The 19,618-nt window shown below is 37.0% G+C and overlaps 1 protein-coding gene across 1 annotated transcript in view; it reads right to left on the reverse strand.

The window, feature by feature from the left end:
- LOC122794320 (coxsackievirus and adenovirus receptor homolog) overlaps positions 1-19,618 on the reverse strand; it is a 298,132-nt gene that overhangs the window by 139,479 nt on the left and 139,035 nt on the right. The window contains exon 2 of the mRNA XM_044062619.1: positions 1,684-2,028. Within this exon, the coding sequence (XP_043918554.1) occupies positions 1,684-2,028 (345 nt within the window). The remainder of the gene's footprint in view (positions 1-1,683; positions 2,029-19,618) is intronic.

Below are 19,618 nucleotides of genomic sequence, written 5' to 3' on the forward strand. Positions count from 1 at the left end.
GAGCAGACAAGTGTTGAATCGTCTGCGTACTGTAGATTGTATGAATGTTACATGTCCGTAGCTTTAATCCCTGGGCCTCTGCTGAAAAAGGGCTTTGGCTCAGTCGGACACTCACAGTCAACAAATGGAAAATAAAATAAAATAAAATAAATACATGATAAAGATCTAATAAATTTAATCGATAAAAAACTTCCATAAACATCTGCCTGCTGACTAATGATGTTTTACCATTGTGTGGAAAAGCTGAAAACTTGTAAGTGGTATCAAACATGCCCTGTGAAGCATTTGATTACATAATGTGGGTTAGATCAACACACAGCCGGTAAAACTAAAACCTCCACACAAAAAACGGCCAGGAAGGATTCTAAAAGCATATATAACCACAGATAAGGAATCTAAAGGGTTAACCCAAGAAACAGAACTCCAACACCAGGTATCCCTGCCAACCATTTATTCACAAAAAAACTTCCACACACTTGAATGGTATCAAAATGTTTGAGCAGTTCCAAAAGTGCAACTGGTAAAAAAAAAAAAATATATCCAAGAAGCTCCAAAACCAAAACAAATCCAAGGCAGAAGGTCGCAAGCAGAAACTGTTTTATTTGGTAAAACCACTTAAAGTTGTAACAAAAAATTACGTATATATTAAGAGCTTTTGCCCCTTATTGGAACGTTATCAGAATATAAAAACAATTAAGTTCCAAAAGTTTGGTTAAATTTCTTGAACCACATAAACATCCATCTGCTAACTGACTGGATGTTTTACCACTGGGTGGAAAACCCCAAAACCCAGAAGTGATATCAAAGATATCCTGTGAAGCATTTGTACCATAATGCTGCTTAGACCAACACACAGCAGGTAAAACTAAAATGCCACATGAACAGCCAAAAAGGATTCCAAAAGCACAAATAGCCAAAGATAAGGAATGCAGAGGGTCAGCCCAAGAAATGGAAATCCAACACCAGGTATCACTGCAAATCATTTATTCACAAAAAAAAAATCCACACACTGGAATGGTACCAGAAAGTATGAGCACTTTATGTTATATAAGAAACCTTTAGATAAGGATGTTGTAAACATTGTCCTAAAATGCACTATTACTGAAGTCTCTGTTTTTTTATTATTTTTCTTAAATGAATTGAAAATGTTTGGCAGTACAAAATAAAAGTGGAAACAAAAGCTAAATTCCACAATGATGAAAATATAATCATCAGAAAAAAGAAGAAAATGCATTCCTTCAGCAAGATGGCCACTATATGGAACTGAGATATTTAAAGTCAAACATTTGGAGTCTATTAAGTAAAATAGATAGAAACTCTTTAGATAGCTTGTGTCTTTTTAATGATATAAGAAGCAAAACCTGATGGCAGAGAGGTTATCTCTGGTTACTGGGCAACCAAAAAAACACCATTTTAAATACAGTCTTTGATGTAGTGATGTCTTTATGAACAGATTCAGCAAAATATATCCTTTTAACGTATCGCTATCTAGAAGATGTGACATCTGCTTGGTTTTATGAATCATCTCAGATACCAGTAAAGTGACTGACACAAATGAAAAGACTAAAATCAACCAACCATAATGCAATGATTTTTGCTATGTCTTCTCTGTGTTTTAGGCACCAGAGATGTTGCATTTAATGCTTTGTTGAACTACAGATATATTGTCTGAATGCTACATACCTATCACTTGCAGCAGTACCTTGGCTTTGCTGTTTGTTGGTATCACTGTCACATCACAAAGGTATGTGCCGCTGTCATTTACCTTCACATCTGAAAGCAGCAGACTGGCATTCCCATTTTTTATATCATCGACACTCATCTCCACTCCAGGCCTGAATTTGTTGACAGTGGAACCATTGAAATTCACAATGACAGAATACTCATTCTGTGCAGTTTCTTTTCCCCACAGGATGTGAAGGTCAGTCAGTGTGAATTTTTTTTTGGCTTGCAAGTGACATGGAAGTGAAACATTGTTTCCTGCCTGGACTGTGTGTTGCTCTTCGGCATGGAGGTGTAGGCACATTTCTGAAAGAGACATATTCAATGCATTATACATTCATTCTTGATGCATCCTGAATAGATTTTCTTCATGTTTTAGAATCAATACACTTACAAGTAATTATTATCAATGTTTTAATTCTTACTAATACCATTCTTAATTGCACCGCTTTGATTTTCTACTTTTAAATGTGTTTTGGGATTTTGAATCTGCATGCGACAAACCTGTAGCTGCATAATGACTGCAAATAAAACACACAATTATATGTTCCAGTCTTTTCCTCCCATAGTGATTATCTTTGAAAGAGCAGAAATGTTGATAGTTTCCAATGCAGAAAAGCATTTTATGATTCAAAGTCACATGGAGTGCTAGAGATCAGAGAGAGAGAGAGAGACTGCACATGACTAATTATATGTAAATGACTGTATAATGATATGCAAATGAATGTGCACAAGCATACTTATAGAAAGCAAATCACGATTCATAGTTGGAAATGACAGTAAGTGTACAGCAGGAAAAAAGCTTATGGGAAATTGCTGAGTCACAAGTAACAAATCTATTTAGAGAAGCAGTTTCATAGAAAATCTTTTAGCAGAAAGAAAGACAGATTTCTTTAGATGAGATAAATGTGGTTCCTATAGAGGCTGTTCAGCACCTTGTTACCCAAACATGCACTGCCTATACATCCTGAGTTCCAGTAACTAGGCTGTAGTTATCCACCCTCTTCCATCCACCTTAGTTTGATGTCATGATGACATCTGTGAATACATGATTTAGAACTATAGCAGGTAACTGTTCAGGACTGTAACCTAACAGTTGTAAACACCAGTTATGCAGAGGTATACGCAATAATACAAGCTGGGGCACAGATGGGGATGCAGTAGCTGCTGATAGAGAAGCTTTTCACTGATACTTTAGAGATCACCTTTATGTAGGATATACATGAAGGCAGATGGATAGGCAGTTCTGATACTGTGGGTTGCACTCCCACACGTGCTATGTATTTATTCAGTTAAAGAAGCTGCTGAGTCCTGTGTGTGTCCTTTTAGGAAATCACATGCCTGATGCCCTGGCAGAGGTTCATACTTCTGATACAAGGATCAACAGGAAGGGTGAGCAATGCAAGCATCAGTACAATGACCTGTGAATACACATCCCTGAATATCACCACTGTGGGAAGCAGAGGATAAGAAGTATGCCCCGGCTGATATAAGAAGTATCTGGCAGTTTTTTTTTTTAATCTATATTTTTAAAATGTTTTTAAAATGTCTTGTTTCTCTAATTTAAAGCAATATTCTTAGTAATGGTTGTTCTTTCTCACAGATACCAACACATATCAGATGGGCTACCACGAGGGGCAGAGTTTGCACGGAGGGTGTTGGTGGTAGCACATATATTGTTGTGGGACTGAGACTTTTAGTGGGCATTGCCCTAGCCATTCTCTTCTGAGGCTGTGGGGATCAAATCAGGATTCTGCTATTTAGCACTTAGTACTGCAACAGTGATGTTCAGTATATCTCACAGTATCTAATTGCTGATCAATCCCTTTCTTTTTCAGCATGGGCAGAATGAAAAACCAACCATGTTGGTTGCTGCTGCATGCAAAACATGCTTATAGCAAGATGTGGTTAGTTTGACTGTTCTGTATTGACCACTACTATATATGTTATTCTATTTGTAGGACATCTTCATTGCACTTTAATCCATTGCTTCTCCCTCCTGCAGATGGAAAAGACACAAAGTCAATAGATTTTGTGACAGCCTCTCTTTACCCCAGGCCAGTAATCAAGGAACCTCAATCCTCACCAGTGACACTGGTGAGAGACAGTCACTAAAATCAGGAATTAATTTACATAGCATTTTCAAATGCAGCTCTCTGCATCAAACACAGTTTCCCCAAAGAGCACATAGGGAACACATTCCAGTGGGACTGGGCTCTCTGTCTCTTCAGATCCCAAACAAGACTTACTTTGGAGCACTGTGTCCCAATTCCAAGTAGCTGGAAAACCCACACCTAGTGTTTGATTTTTTTACACACACACACACACACACACACACACACACACACACACACACACACACACACACACACAAACACACACACACACACTCTCCTGGGAAAGGCTGGTACAGATTTACTAGCTGTACCACTTCTGCCCAAACTATAAGGTAATCTTACTGCCACCAGTTAGCCACTGTCAGGCTCTTACAAGAGTATCCAATTATACTGAGTAAAACCAATACTAACATAAATGGCAGAGTGTGACCAAAGCAGCCAGGCTTTTTGGAGTGGTCAAGGCATCAGTAAAATAAGCACAGGTACTCTCAAGATTTTAAAAGTATTCTCTAAAAGATCAACCACAATGAAAGGTATAAAAATATTTAATAATAAATAAATAAATGAAAACATGAGAATTTTAAATATCAAAGTACAATAAGCATCAGAGTTTTCATCATAGGAGAAATAAAAATAAAACAGTTGGACAGATTCAAGCAGATGTAGAAAAACACTACTAAATTAATCTCACTGCATTTCCTGATTTTTAAAAGAACAACTCTAGCTAAATGAATTAATACAGCAAGGCAAGATGCTGAGATGCTTACTTCCACAAGGCAAAGTGATGAGCTTTCAACTAACTTAACTGAATAACAATAACTGACTGTGATAACTGACATAGATCTTTTATATTAGGTTTCAAAGAAAACAAAAAAAAAACAAGCTGCTGTGTGAGTTCTATCCTCTCAGCACTGGTTATGGAATGACATCACATTTGATTACCTGACTGATACAATACACACTCAAGAGCTTCGCTAAGATCTGTTGCAGTATTTGAAATTTATAGAACAATTTCAAATAAATCCTCTACTCTTCCCTTCCAGATTTCTTTGTTTAATCATAAACATGTAATCAGTTATAACACTGCTGATACATTTTAACATAAGTATCTGTACAAGTCAAATGACACAAAATTATTTACAAAACTCCAGCTAGCTATGGTGGCATATGTTATGCATGCACTGTCTTATTCCCCTGGCACAGATGGCAATACCTCACATCATCATAGATTCCACAATTACTGTTTCGCCTGTTCTGAATGCATCTGCATCTGCAGCTGTGGTAGGTGAGAGGGATGGGAATTCCTTTCAGGATGGCAGGATTCAGTCCTCTCTGTGACAGGTTGACCACCTTGATAGTATGCTGCAGCATGTCAATCAGTGGAAAAGATGGTCGATGAGGCAGTTGATAGAGCTTTTTCCCATGGGGAAGTTGATATAGAGCTCCTTCTGGAACACACTGCACATTTGTCTGACTGGCTGAGTCATTCTAACAGGCTGCTTGAGGAGTGTGTGTTCCCTTCTATTGGCTAATATGATGAATGTGATCATAGGTGCACAGGGTAGCTGTGGACTATCTGCCCTAGTGGGCCACTGTAACCTATTCAGATTTCCATTCCCAGAGATAAGAATCAAACCCTGCACCTTGTGACTATGATGTAACTACTCTTACTCTAACTCCAACACTCCAAATTGCCATGGAGATGATGGGTCATCCCAATAACTTCCTTCTGGGCCAGTCGTCAAGTAGCACACTGCCTATAACTTACCTTATCTACAGTCAAGTATTTCCTCATCATTGTTTTTTCCAGGTCAAGCTTTGAACATTGTCCATTCCTCATCACCACCATTTGTTTCCACTCTGCATGCATATACCCATCCCATGTCTTGCCTCACTATGGTGTCTATATCCTCTCCTGTTTGTATTATTTTGTGTATTTATATGCTGCTTATCATTAACCCCCCTCCTTCATTCTCCAGTTTTCCTGTCTCATCATTACTTATCTCTTATCTTTCTTTATACACACACACACACACACACACACACACACACACACACACACACACACACACACACACACACACACACACGCACACACAAGGTCTGTATTACCAAACAAATGTTTTCTGCTTCCCCCTTCCTGAACTTTCCAATCTGTTTCCCTTTTTTGTTTTTATCTGTTTGCTGTAGTTCCCCAGTTCCTCCTTCTCTTCATTCTCCTTTCCTTCCTTTTAATGAAATCATTAGTTATCTGGCTTCTTGGATATTAGACAACAGGAATTTACACTTACACTCTGCTACAAGTGGTTGCTATGTGTCCCTCAATAATGCTTCCTCACACGCTACTACATGTGCTGACTGACGATCCCTGCTACAGCTATGCTACTCTGTGTGTGTTGATGGCAAAGGCTGCTTACTCCTTACATTTGGGGTACAGGCAGTGTGCTGATCATAACTACCTTATAAACATTTTGTAAGATTAGTGCAAGGGGGCATAGGCTTTTGAAGATAATTGCTATTTTGCATATATCTGGTGTGGCACAGCTGTTGTCAATTTACAGTTTGGCTGACTTGCTTCACTCCCCTCTTTTGAGTGGATCTGCCTGCTTTCACATTTGCTTATTTAAACATTCTTCTTTGCTGGTGTTCTTGGCTGCTATGTGGCATAGCTCTTCCTGGGTCAAGTAGGATATTGTTTAGATCTCATCTGATGTGTGCTGATAAATATGAGAAGAAACTGTATGACAGAGAAGGCTATTGTACCAAATAATCAGGAGGGTCCAAATCTTTCTGGAGGTTATACAGTAAAAACTGTCTTTAAAAACTAAGAAACCTTAAGTATATCTGCCTGTAAAATGTAAGCAATTATTTGATACAATGTATAGATAGGCTAGCTTTGTTCTTCTGAAATGAGAAACTTACTAATTTCACCCAAGTTTAATTTTTTAAGCAAGTTTTACTATCTTTTAGAAATTAACAAACAAAAAATGCTTATCTAGTCCAGTAGAATGCATGTAGCATAGCTCAGAGAGAAATAAAAATAGTAATACATGTCCCGAGAGAACATTGTCACTATCCCTGACACAAACTATGTACCTCAGCCACTGCTGCTATTATTGCCCTCTTCAGTGCTTTGTTTCTTATGCAGAAACTGCAAGTATCTGATTCTGTATCAGCTTTAAGTCTCTACCATCATAACCCTTTAGATAAACTTCCTCCTCCTTCCTATTCAGATGCTATCTCATTCTCTGACCCCCCTGACACCAGTACATCTATATACTAACCCTATCCAGGCACCATTGCCCAGTGCTTTCTTTATAAAAAAAATAATAATAAAGTTCCTTCAGATGTTTAATACCACTTTCTCACATTCCTCAGTAAACCTTCAAATTATATATCTATTACAGCTAGCTGCCTTCTTCACTCCCTTTTTTTGACAATTTACCATAACAATTGTAGCTTGGTAGCTTATCAAGTCAATTTTGATTCATGTCCTTACTTATCTCCTATACACAAAAGCCCCAGATATTCACCAATTTTTGTCAAATAAATTCTCCCACTTCTCTCCGGCACAGTGACGGTCATTACTAACCAGTGTACTTGCCCAGAACATATATCACAGGTCTGCTTCTACCTCCCCAGAACTCCAGCAGTCCTGCTGCACTCTATGTGCTTCCAAATATTACATCAGGCCTCATTTCCAATTACCATACCTCCCATTTCCTCAATACCACAAGGATTGTTACCTCATTTTCCATATGATTTATTCATCCCCGTTTTTTGAATCTGACAAAATTTCCACAAATGACTTGTCATACCAGCCATTAACCTTTCATACTGCCTACCTTTGTTTACATATTCACCTTGTACTTAGCTTTATGCAGTGAATGGCTTCTCTTCTTGAAGCCTGTCCCTTTATACCAATAATTTAAATTTCCTAAACCTGATCATTCCTGTGGTGATATGAGGTATTGCCAGCTATGACAGGAGAAGTAAGGCAGTAGATGTGTAACATATGCCAGCATAGCTAGCTGGAGTTTTGTAAAGAATTATATATCATTTGTTTATCAAACTGATTTGTAAAGGTGCGTGTGTTGAAAATGTATTTTTAAAGCTGTTCATGTTAAAAATATATCAACAGTGGGTCCTGCTGGACAGAAAAGAAATACTCCTGTATGTCAGATTGTATTGTAACTATTGAAATGCATATATTGTAACAGAGGATACTGGAAGAAGTTAATCTCGGTCTGGCTAACTTTGAAAAAAGATTCTGAAATTAAATTACCTGGTTTAGGCCATAAAGGTTGTATTTCACACAGTTCTGATTGTAGCCAGAGATGAAATGTATATGAAAACAGTGACTAAGAATCCTACTGTATTGTCCTTAGGGGTGATCCAATTGCTACCCTGGAAGGGTGGAAGTTTTGAAATGGTCTTATAACTTTCAGATGCTATAACACATCTTATCAAAGCTCTATGTGCATAGTGACACGTGTGCTAAATTCTGGTTCAGTTTCTAGTAAAGGGGGTAGTGTGGGAACCACAGATGACCAGATGTATGTGACATCATTCTGTAATCCAGCACTGAAATAATGTTTTAATACTAGATGAGACAGAAGTCTCAGGGTGGTCTGTTCTTGAAACATGATAAAGAAGAAAGACCACTCACCCACTTCATCTTGCCTTGCTTTACTAAGTAACAAAGGAATAGGATTTCTTAGATCAGTCAGAAAAATATAGTTCTAGTGAGATTAGTTAAGTACTGTTTTTCTGTATCTGTGTGAATCTATCCATCTGTGTTATTTTTAATATTTCCTGTGACTCAAACTCTGGCGTTTGTTGTAAATTGTTATTTAGTATTTTCATGTTTTTATTGTGGCTGGTCTTTTAGAGAATGTTTTAAACTTTGAGAATACTTATATTTATTTGGTGACACTGTGGCCACTCCTGAAAGTCTTTCTGTATTGGTCAAATACTACAAATTTGTATTAGAAATAATTTTACGCAGTATAATTGGGTACTATTTTAAGAGTCTTAGTGGTAGCTGGCTTTGGAGTGTTCTGGTGGCAGAACATACCTTATAGTCTGGGCAGAGGAAGGCATAGCTGGTAAATCTGTACCAGCCATTCCCAGGTGAGTGAGTGTGTGTGTGTGTGTGTGTGTGTGTGTGTGTGTGTGTGTGTGTGTGTGTGTGTGTGTGTGTGAAAATCAAATCTCAAAAAGTGTGTGTGTCAGCTACTTGGAGCATGGACACAGAGCACTGGTTTCACAAAGAGGGTGGTGGAGGACTTGGTTTGGAACTCTCGGCTGTGGACTTAGCTCTACAGGTGTGTCAGTGGGGAGTCTCATTTGGGGGTCTGAAAACAGAGAGGAAAACCCATTCCCAGGACTGAGTGTGTTCTCTGTGTGCCCTTAAGGGAAATTGTGCTTCATACAAAGAGCTGCATTTGTAAATACTGTATGAATCTAGTTTTGTTCCAAGTGAACGTCCCTCTCCAGTGCAGTAGTGAGGATTAAGGCTCCTTGATTGCTGACCGAGAACATGAATATCACAATTCCTTTCCCATCCTTTCTGCCAGATGACAGTCCTTTTGAAACTTCTTCTATTAAATATTAGAGAATGGGCAAATTGTAAATCAGCACCCTAATTATAGTGAACATTCTCCAACAGGTTATTAATGTATAAGTAATGCCCACTGAAAATGGAGCATGGAATGAAAAACAAAAACTAACAGCCGCCATTACTTTACACTCACTAAGCAGCATTTCACTGTTTAGTGAGTGTAAAAAAACAAAAACAGAAAAAAATGTATGTGTGTGTATGTATGTGTATGAGTATGTTACTGTTTTTGTCAGCATGTGAGTGAATGTGTCAAAGAAAGCAGAAGAGACTGTGTGTCTGAGAGATCCAGAAAGAATGAGACCAATCTTGTGTGAGTGAAGGCATGTCTGAAAGCAGAGGAGACTGTGTGTGTGTGAGAGATCGAGAGAGAGTGAGATCAATCTTCTGTGAGTGAATGCATGCATGAAAGCAGAGGAGACTGTGTGTATGAGCTCGAGAGAGAGAGAGCGGTCTTGTGTCCATAGCTCTCAACTGTTCAAATTTTTACTGAATGTCCAGATTTTTGCCTCATATTTTTGTCTGCTCCTCATAAAATTTGTGCTTTTTCTGAAGGTTTGTGGAAAATCAGTGAGGAGTGAATTCAGTAAATAATGACAAGCATTTGAGTTTCAGGCTTTATATCTTTCATAAAATATATTGTAATGCAAGATCTTTTATTCTGGTAACTTTCTAAGTTTATAACAACAATATTTAAAATTTGTCCCTATATTTGGGGCTTTGTACCCTATTATTTTGGGCTTTGTCCAGACTTTTTGTGCTAAGAGGTTGAGAGTTATGCATATGTGAGGGAATGTGAGCATGAAACCAGAGGAGACTGCGTGTGCATATGTATGTGTGAAAGCAGAAGAGACTGTGTACAAGAAATAGAGAGAATGGCCTCTCTGAAAAATTGTGTTTTACTTATTTATCTTTTTAAGTACTATATTATTTTTTATATATTTTTGATGTAAAATGCTTCCTCCAACACCATTAACATATACTATAGAAAGTTTGAAACATTAGGTGGAGGAAGTATTTTATATCCAAAATATATATTAAAAATATAGTATGTAAAAAAATAAGTAAAATACAACAATTTTACAGACAGCCCATTTTCTAAGCACAATTCCCTCCAGAGTGTGTGTTAATGTGTAAGTAACACCCTTCCATGGATGTAGAGGCCCTCTGTTCATAACACCCCTGGGTTGGCTTTAATTACACATTAACACACACCCTGTCAGGCATTATTCCTTAATTGCTTCTCCCATATAACCTTACAAAAATTTCTACCCTGCAGTTCATTGGCTTTAATGGCTTAATTTAATACAGTCTGATATATATGAATTTTCATCAGATTTTCTGCAGGGTAATGCAATAGATAACATTTAAGACCGAATGTTTCATACACCACAACTTATAAACAAGATTGTTGTGCCAAGAATCTAGATGAATTTTGGCTACTAAGTCAAAATATCGGATTTTAGAGATGATTTGGTCCACCTTGGAGGTAAAGCAATTTCTATCAAAGGGTATCCTGGTGCTAATTGGAAACTTAGCAGTGCAAGTCCTAAAAGAAAAAAAAAAACATTAAGTGTGATTCAGAGGAAGTCTCTCATATACTGTATACCTCCTTCTTTCTTTATTGCTCTACCCTCCAACATTTCTCTTAGATGCTTTATCTATCCAAATAGTCAACACCTATGCTTAATTAACAGCCCAGCCAACATTCCTTACATCTCTTCATTCACCTCTTTTTTCCTAGAACTATGCCCTCATGGTATCACTAACACTTTCTGTGCATAAATTATGTAATAACTACTACAACTACTGACTACATCATAAACATCCCCATACACTTGTTATTATATCCTGAGGCCAAGAAATATGCATGGTTCATAAGTATATATCTATATATATATATATATATATATATATATATATATATATATATATATATATATATATATATATATTTATATGATCATTTCTGCTGCCAAATATATATATATATGATCATCTCTGCTGCCAACATCTGAATATTTGTTTAGCACCTATAACTTCTTACTATCCACTGAGATCCCTTAATAGACTGTATAGATATCCTAAAGCCAGGTCATTCAGCATGTATTATATGTATATATGTTTGACTTCCTCTAACTCAATTTCTTTTTTCTTTCATAGTAAAATATATTGTTTATATGGCTCTATGGATAAGAAAGAAATTATGTATTTAATGTCTTCTTATGTAATTGCAATAAATTCCTGTCTATATTCTGTATGTACTGTTGGAGCTTTTCTCCCCACACCTCTGCTGAAAGCAGATTCTTCTGACCCACACTAGCCATCCTGGTAAACAAATGTCAAATAAATAACACTGACCTGGAAAAGTCACTTCAACACATTAAAAGTGTTTCTTGTTAGACTTTGTATTGACATATTAAAACAGAACAATATAAAGCACCAAATGAAATATTGAGTCAATCATCAAACAATTGCATGCCAACAGCATAAGACAATGTTCTGACAGGTGTTATACATCTTTCTGCTAAACTCTGTTCAGATTTAAAATTATATAACTTGTTTATATAATAAAGCACATGCTTTGAAATGTCTTCAGGAATGTCTTTCCAGAGATGGAAGGGAAGGGCAGAAGTAGTGGTTATTGATGTCCAAATCAAAATATGAGAATGCTTATGATGGTCTACACATTGTCCATTAGTCCAAGAATCCAAAACGTGGTGTTAAATAACAGTGATATGGTTTGTCATCTAGCCAGTGAGGTTGCTTCATGCACTTCCCTCAAACTACTTGAACTTTAGGCAGTTCTATAATAAGTGCTTATCACCTTCGATGAGGGATTGGCAACTCCAGTGTATCTTATTACCCGACCCACCCATGGAAACAAAGTCTGCAGGTGTACAATAACAAAACTGAATCTTCTTGAAAGCAGGTACATACCAGACTAGGAGGGAATTTAATACCCCAATATATTAATATATAAATTCCCATCTGTGTCTGTCTAAATCAAAGGAAAGGAGCTCAGATATATTAAAGCGTGGTACGATAGTGCTATAGAGTGAAAGGGGGAGCCTACTAAATAGTAACTTTAATTTAATACTAAGAGGCAACAAGTCTAGAATGGACTTTACTTACTTAAACTAAGGCTTTGAAGTACTGACGTGTATTTATCTTTCCTCATTCTGTCTTTGTACTTCATTTACATGAAGAGTGAGAAGTTGAGTGTAGATAGCCAAGCAAACCAAAATATAGTACCAAAAAGAAGTCCCACAGCAGGTGCTCATGTTGGATCCTATGCAGGAGATGGATAAATATTTTTGTCGCTCTCTCCTGCACCACTTGAAAGAACATCCAGAATCAGCAATTTCAGAAACCATGACCACTGCACTGGTTGTTGTCAAGAGGAACATAGTAACAAGAGTAATGTTGAAGCATGTTATGGAAATCACATAACGCACATTGATGAGCTCCATGACAACATAAAGTAACTCAGATGAAACAGAGTACAACCCTAAGGGCCACAAAACAAAATTCAAGAAGGCACCATTTGTAGAGGTCTCAAACCTTCTGACACATCTGAAAAACTCTTTGCAGTCTATGGTGTGTGCGTATGTTGGGGGGAGTGGCAGGTTGCAAGCCTCTAATTGCAGCCTAGGGTTGGCATGTATTGCAGTATATATGCCAGTCTGAGACTTTAAACCAAAACTGCCTCAACAGCATAACTATTGTATTACTAAACATGAAATAATATGATATAAGTCAACAACACCGGTTATTCATTGTGAAATAAATTTTACTGAAATATACCTAGGGAATTCATATCACAAAATATTACTGTGATCTACAGAGAAAATATTGAACAATATCCTGTAGAAAGGCTACATGTAATACTGTCAGGTAGGTAGTATGCATATGGATAGTACTGTTTATTTGTACGGTGGGTCAAAACATAACAGATAGCACACAAAATGATTTAAATCTCCTGGAGAGTTGTAAAACAGCTAAGCAGGAATTGACTACAGTGGTATCTACAGTAGGAATACAAAGGCCACTTACTGGTGGAAGGATGTTTACATATGTGCTCTCTTTTCCTCGTTTTTGGGTATTAACCTCAGCAACTTGCTGACAGGGGCATGGGGAGCACAGGAAGAATGGTAATAATGAATGGAATAACACAGTGCATAGGTAGTGGAAGCAGCAGTAATCCACAGTGAGGAGGTCTATGTTCCTTTTTAGGCAACTGACTTATGCTGCTATGAAAAGACCATAGTCTGCAACAGTGGGTGGGTATGGTTTATAGTGGGCAGTGTGGTATAGGAAAGCCACGTCTAGTAACTAATACAGACAGTGGGTGTGTATGCAGCACACACTTTAGCATTCCATGTAAAGCACTGGTTAATCCAGACAAATTATGTATTTATTGATACTTGTTTACTGGGAAAGTTTGACTGGGCACAGGTAGCCTATTTCAGTACAGGCCCAGGGAGAAACGCTCCAAGGTACCATATTTAATGCAATCAATATTTACAATAAAAAATTTCATAATGCAGTTTCAGTAAATATGTAGACAAATCATCTGCATAATAAAATTTGTATTGATATTTACAAACATTAAATTTACAAGCCTTGTACTGAGACTTTATAGACAGAAGAGTGGTGTATAAGATATGTAGGTGTAATTTAAGAAATAAAATAGAGTGAGGTATTAGAGGAGATAAGTAAGCTTGAATATTAACAGAGAAGTAGTGATGGAATAGTAATATGGCTGGACCAATTAGAAGTAGATATAGTAGTTTAAGAAGTATAAAAACATAGGGCAATAGAAGGGGATAAGCAGGTAAAGTGATTTAGTGCCTTAAAGGGAAGTATAAGAAAGGTGATAAAAGGTATTATCCATCTGTGACCCAGATGAGGAGCAGGGACAAAGCCAGGAGGCAGAGAGGAAGTATCTTAGTAATGGTTTGAAAAGATGATGGTGTGTAATAGACCTAAGTGATATAGGAATTTTATTCCAAGTTCTAACTGTAATACTGGAATAGAGACTGGCCCCAGTAGTCCTTTGAGATTTGTAGATGTTAAGCACTTGTTTTTTATTTGACCAAAGGGAATGGTTTGAAATATTGTATTGGAGTAGGGGTCCAATTGCTGGGCAGGTGAATGGGTTATAGATGATTTTAAGGGTTAAGGTGATCTGAGTACAACATAGGTGGTGAGGAAGCTCAGGCTAGTTAAGTGCTAAACAGTGGTGGATCCAGCAAGGTTTGTTGCAAGTAAATCTTGCAAATTTGTTATAGCACTGTTCAGGATTAGAAGCAAGTGAGGCTTGTAGGCTGGTCATGATATGGGATCCATATAGGAGAGAGGGTAAGTGGTAGCTAGAGTTAACTTGGCATAGTCTGTAAGGAATTGCTTTTCTCTGTGTAAGGTGCTTAGTTTTTGATGGGTTTTCTTGATGCTATTGTGAATATGTAAATCAAATTTAAAATTGTAAAATTCTTATCAATTGTCATGCCAAGTAATTTTGTATATGGAATAACTTCAATCATGGTATTATTTAAGGAAGACATTTTAAAGTTGTTTTTTTTCATGGACATGAGATTTTGGGAAAAAGAGAAGTAATTTAGTTCTTTGAGGATTTAATAGCAGGTGATTATCCTATAGCCAACTTTCAACAGAGTTAAAGCCTTCTTGAGTAATTCTCTGAAGATGCATTAGGTTGTCGGAAATGCATATTCGGGTAAAATCATCAGCGTATTATCTGAGGGAAGCTTGTTGAGAGAATACATATAAATTGTTAGCAAACGTATTAAACAGTACATGGGCAAGTATGGAGCCTTGTGACATGCCAGTGTTGACAGGAAGGAAGGGAGAAAAACTGGAGAAACTTTTATCAGACTGGTATCTGTTGGTTAAGTAGTTGTTAAACCACAGGAGTGTGGGTTCTGATAGCCTGAGGGCAGACAGTGGCAGAGGAGATTTCCATGAGAGGCTAGATCAAAAACTTTAGAGAGATCAAGGTAAACAGAAAAAGAAACAAGTTTGTGCTCCTCTTTGACTTTGTTAATAGTATCTGTAAAAGTTAATGAGGCAGTGGTAGTGATATGGGCAGCTCTATAACCATATTGTGTGGGGATCAGGAGCTCTTCCTGAAGAATATGTTGTATAAGTTGCTTCTGAATGCACTGTTTCAGAATTTTTTACAAAGAGGATAACATGGCAATAGATCTGATATTGGTAATATCAGATGGTGTTCCTTCTTTATGAAGGGGATTATAAAGACTTTTTCTATAGTGAAGGAATGTATGATTCTTTGATAGATCTGTTAATTAAAAGAGACACAGGAAAGGCTATGGAACTGGTAGCCAGCTTGAGGCATTCTGCTGGAAGATTATCTACTTAAGTAGAACAAGATTTCAGTTTAATAAATAGCAATTTGGTGTAAGATGTTGGGATGGGTTTTAGAATGAAATAGAGAGTGTTTGCTTTCTGAGGAGAGGGCATGTCAAGATTGTTAGGAAGAAAATCTTTAGAAAGGGCTTTAATGCTTTCTATAAAATGTGTGCTAAACTGAATTCAGGAGGGGTGTTATATGGGGCAGGATAAGGATGCTCCAGGGTGGATTACATTGTTAATTGAAGACTAGAATTTTTAAGGATTAGAAGATTGATTCAGTAAGGGATTACTGAAGTAGATCTTCTTGTCAGTGTCATTTAGTCTTGTTACGTAATTCTTTGAAGTGATGCAGATTTTGGGAAGAACTATATTTTAACTATTATTCCCAAGCCCTATCTCTATCACACATTAAGTGCCTGCTTTGCGTAGATAACCAAAGAGTATGGTTATATATTTTTTCGTTCTAATTGAAGTCTGTCTGTTGAGGGTTTTCAGGAAAAGTGATTTAAATTTGTGTACAGCTTGGTCGAGTAGAATATTTTTCAGGATAGAGCTTAGAATTTTGTTAAATGTATTAGGGTTAAAATTAGTATGGTTACGGGAAGTTCTAAGTAAGTGTTGTTTGACATGATGGGTACTGATTTTGTTTGTATATACAATGAGGTGATCACTGAGGGAATCAAAGAGGGTGGCACTAGAGACATACTTAGTGGAATCAGACACCACTATCCAGTCGAGAACTGAGACACTGTTTTTGGGATAGTTATACTGTGTGTGTGGGGGGGGGGTGTAAATCAGTTCAGCAATCAAAATAAGTCTAGGCTAATTGATAGATATTTTGTAGAGATAATCTGCCAATCAAAATTAACATCACCTAGGATTGTCTTTTCATTCAAAATTGTATGCGAGATCCAGTTTAGGATGATTTCTTTGGATGTAGCATTATTATCTGGGTGAAAATAGAGGAACTACAATACATAGTTAGTTATGGTTATTTAGTTTAAGATGGGAAATGAGGAGTTCAGCATTATGGAATTTGCAAATTGGTTTATTTTAGGCAATGATTTCAAGATAGACAGGGTATAGTAAAGCTACTCCACCACCATTTTTTAAGTTCTACAGTCCTGGTGATATTATAACTAGAGAGTGATATTTCAGAGTCGGGTATGTGTGGTTTTAGCCATGTGTCATTTATGGCAAGAATAGCTGGTGTATTGTGGGAGATGGAAGCATGGAGCTCTGAAATGTTATTATAGATGCTATAAGTATTTAAGGGAATGAAATTAAGCTGTTTGGGTGAGTTTGAGATTAGTGGATTGGGTTTTTGATAGTTTTGATGATAGTGATGTGGCCCCTGTTTTCGAAGAAGATGGATGGACTGTGATAGCGGGAGAGTTGGCTTGGGATAAGTTTTGGAGGCTACTGGGGAGTCAGGACGGGAGGAAGGGACAAGGTTGGGAGGAATATCCCCGAAGGTTGGTAAAAGAGAGAGAGGATATGTTTGGTAAGCTTGTTTTGGTTTAACTGTTGTGGTTAATTTTATTTAGGTGTGGTAGATGTGAGGGTTTAGTAATTTGAATTTGAAGTAAAGATTGGGTGAGTCTTTCAATATACCGGAAATAATTAATGGTAAAGTGGGGAGACTTAGTGGGAAAATGTGTACAAAACTGAATAATGTATGGTAAGTTGTAAAGTGATAAACAGAAAGAATAAGGATGCAGTAATATTTAAGAGAAGCATGGTATGTAGATTTATAGAGAGATATGTCACAGATAGAGAGAGAGAAGAGCTTGAACACTGGGGTATGAATATAGGAGGGGTAGGGGTAGGAGTAGATAGCTGACTGAGGTGTGTTAAGTTCTAATCACTGTGGTTAGTTAGTAAATATAAGAGAGAGAAAAGAAAATTAAAGTGCTTAAATGCAGACTGATGGTTTAGGAATTGTATGTATATTCCTTTGCACAGGGTATAGCTATATTCATGTGTATGCCTTTTAGAGGGGCGGGAAGTAGTTGGAGGGTGAGAAGGGAGTATAGCAGGAAACAGCTCCCACACCAACAGAAGGAGTCTTTATCAGTAATGCTGTCAGTGGATCCATTTTATATAATAGGAACATTAGTCTAACACATGCTTTGGAAGCACAAGAGATATGCTACTCCAGAGTCCAGTTACAGTAGAGCTATTTAGAGGGAGTAAAGTACTACAAAACAGTATGAATCTAAAGGTGAATTTTCTGCAGATGTTTAGAGTTTCACAGCAGAGTGCGGGAAAGTTTGCAGAGGGGACTGGGACAAAGTAAATCTGGCTGAGACAGCAGCAGCAAGAGTATAACCAATTAAGTAAAGGAGAAAAGGGCCAGCCAGTAATATAATAAATATTGTTTAAGGATGTAAGCATGGATTCTGTGGTAGGACACTGCCCTTTCATCATACCTCTCAACTGTCCTGATTTTTGCCTCATATTTTTGGTCTGTTCCTCATAAAACTTATGGTTTTCATGCAAATCACTGATGATTGAAGCCACTTAATAATGGAATGCATCAGAATTTCAAATTTCAGACTTCATATCTTTTATAAAATACATGCTAACACAAATCATTTTAGCAACTTTCTCAATTCATAAGAGCAACATTTAAAATATGTCTCTGTTTTTGGGCCTTTGTCCACCTATTATTTTAGGCTTTGTTCAAATTTCTTGCACTAAGAGGTTGATAGGTGTAGCACTCGCTACTGTTATAAGACAGCAGACAATAACAATAGCAATCCACTATAAGACTTAAGTGGCTAATACAGTGGCTCTAAACAATATCACAATGGTACATCCAAGTTCCCTACTGAAATGTACCAGTGTGACTGAGATAAGAACTCTGGATTTGCGAGTAGTAGTCAAGCTTCTTTTGTTTGTGTCTTTTATTAGCAAAAAGAATTGTGTTTCAGAGAAAGAGAGTCTTAAATTTTAGCTGGAAGAGACACAAAAGATGGAAATATTACACATGGAGAACATGGGATAAGCACACTTAGAACTCAGAATTTCAGGACAAACAGAATCTTACAACTACCATTTTTTCTAATCTATACATAAGCTTTTGCATTCTGCTCCTTAGCAGTGACTTTATTATGACATTCTTATTTATTTAGTGATTTATTTTTTATTGACGTTTGATTACCAGGGAAGTCCAACTGGGAGCAAGGTCATTTTCAGCGGAGGCCCGGGGAGAAAGCAACAAATTATTTCAAAACATTTTAAGAACATTAGTTTTACAATCTTCAAAAATAAAATAAAAAATTCTTCAGTTTAAATAATTATAACAAATTAGCCATAATATGGTTAAGAATCAATACAAGTTATATGACAATCATTTAATATTTAACGAAATTTTAGACAGTTTACAGATAAATTAACGGTAAGTTAGTCTGATATAACCAGGAATTGCATTATGAAGTGAGAGAAAAACAGGCTTATGGTATATTTAGAGAGAAAGTCAGGGAAGAGTATTTGATAGAAGTAAGGAAAGGGAGAGTAAGGAGGTATAAAGAATGAAAATGTACTTTTTCACATTTAGGGATATAGATTATCTTAGTTTTGATCAAGAACAGTGCCAGATTTAAGTTAGGACGTCTTTCAGAGTGGTTTTGAAAGATGGAAGGGAGGGTCCTGACCTAATGGATACAAGTTAGGGGTTCGAGGCCTTAGCAACCTTGTACAAGTACAGACAATGCCCAGCAGATTTGATAGGTTTGTACACAGACAGGAGTTTTTGATCACT

Source organism: Protopterus annectens, chromosome 2.part1 (assembly GCF_019279795.1).
Source record: "Protopterus annectens isolate FY-2018-M chromosome 2.part1, PAN1.0, whole genome shotgun sequence".
Lineage (NCBI taxonomy): Eukaryota > Metazoa > Chordata > Ceratodontiformes > Protopteridae > Protopterus > Protopterus annectens.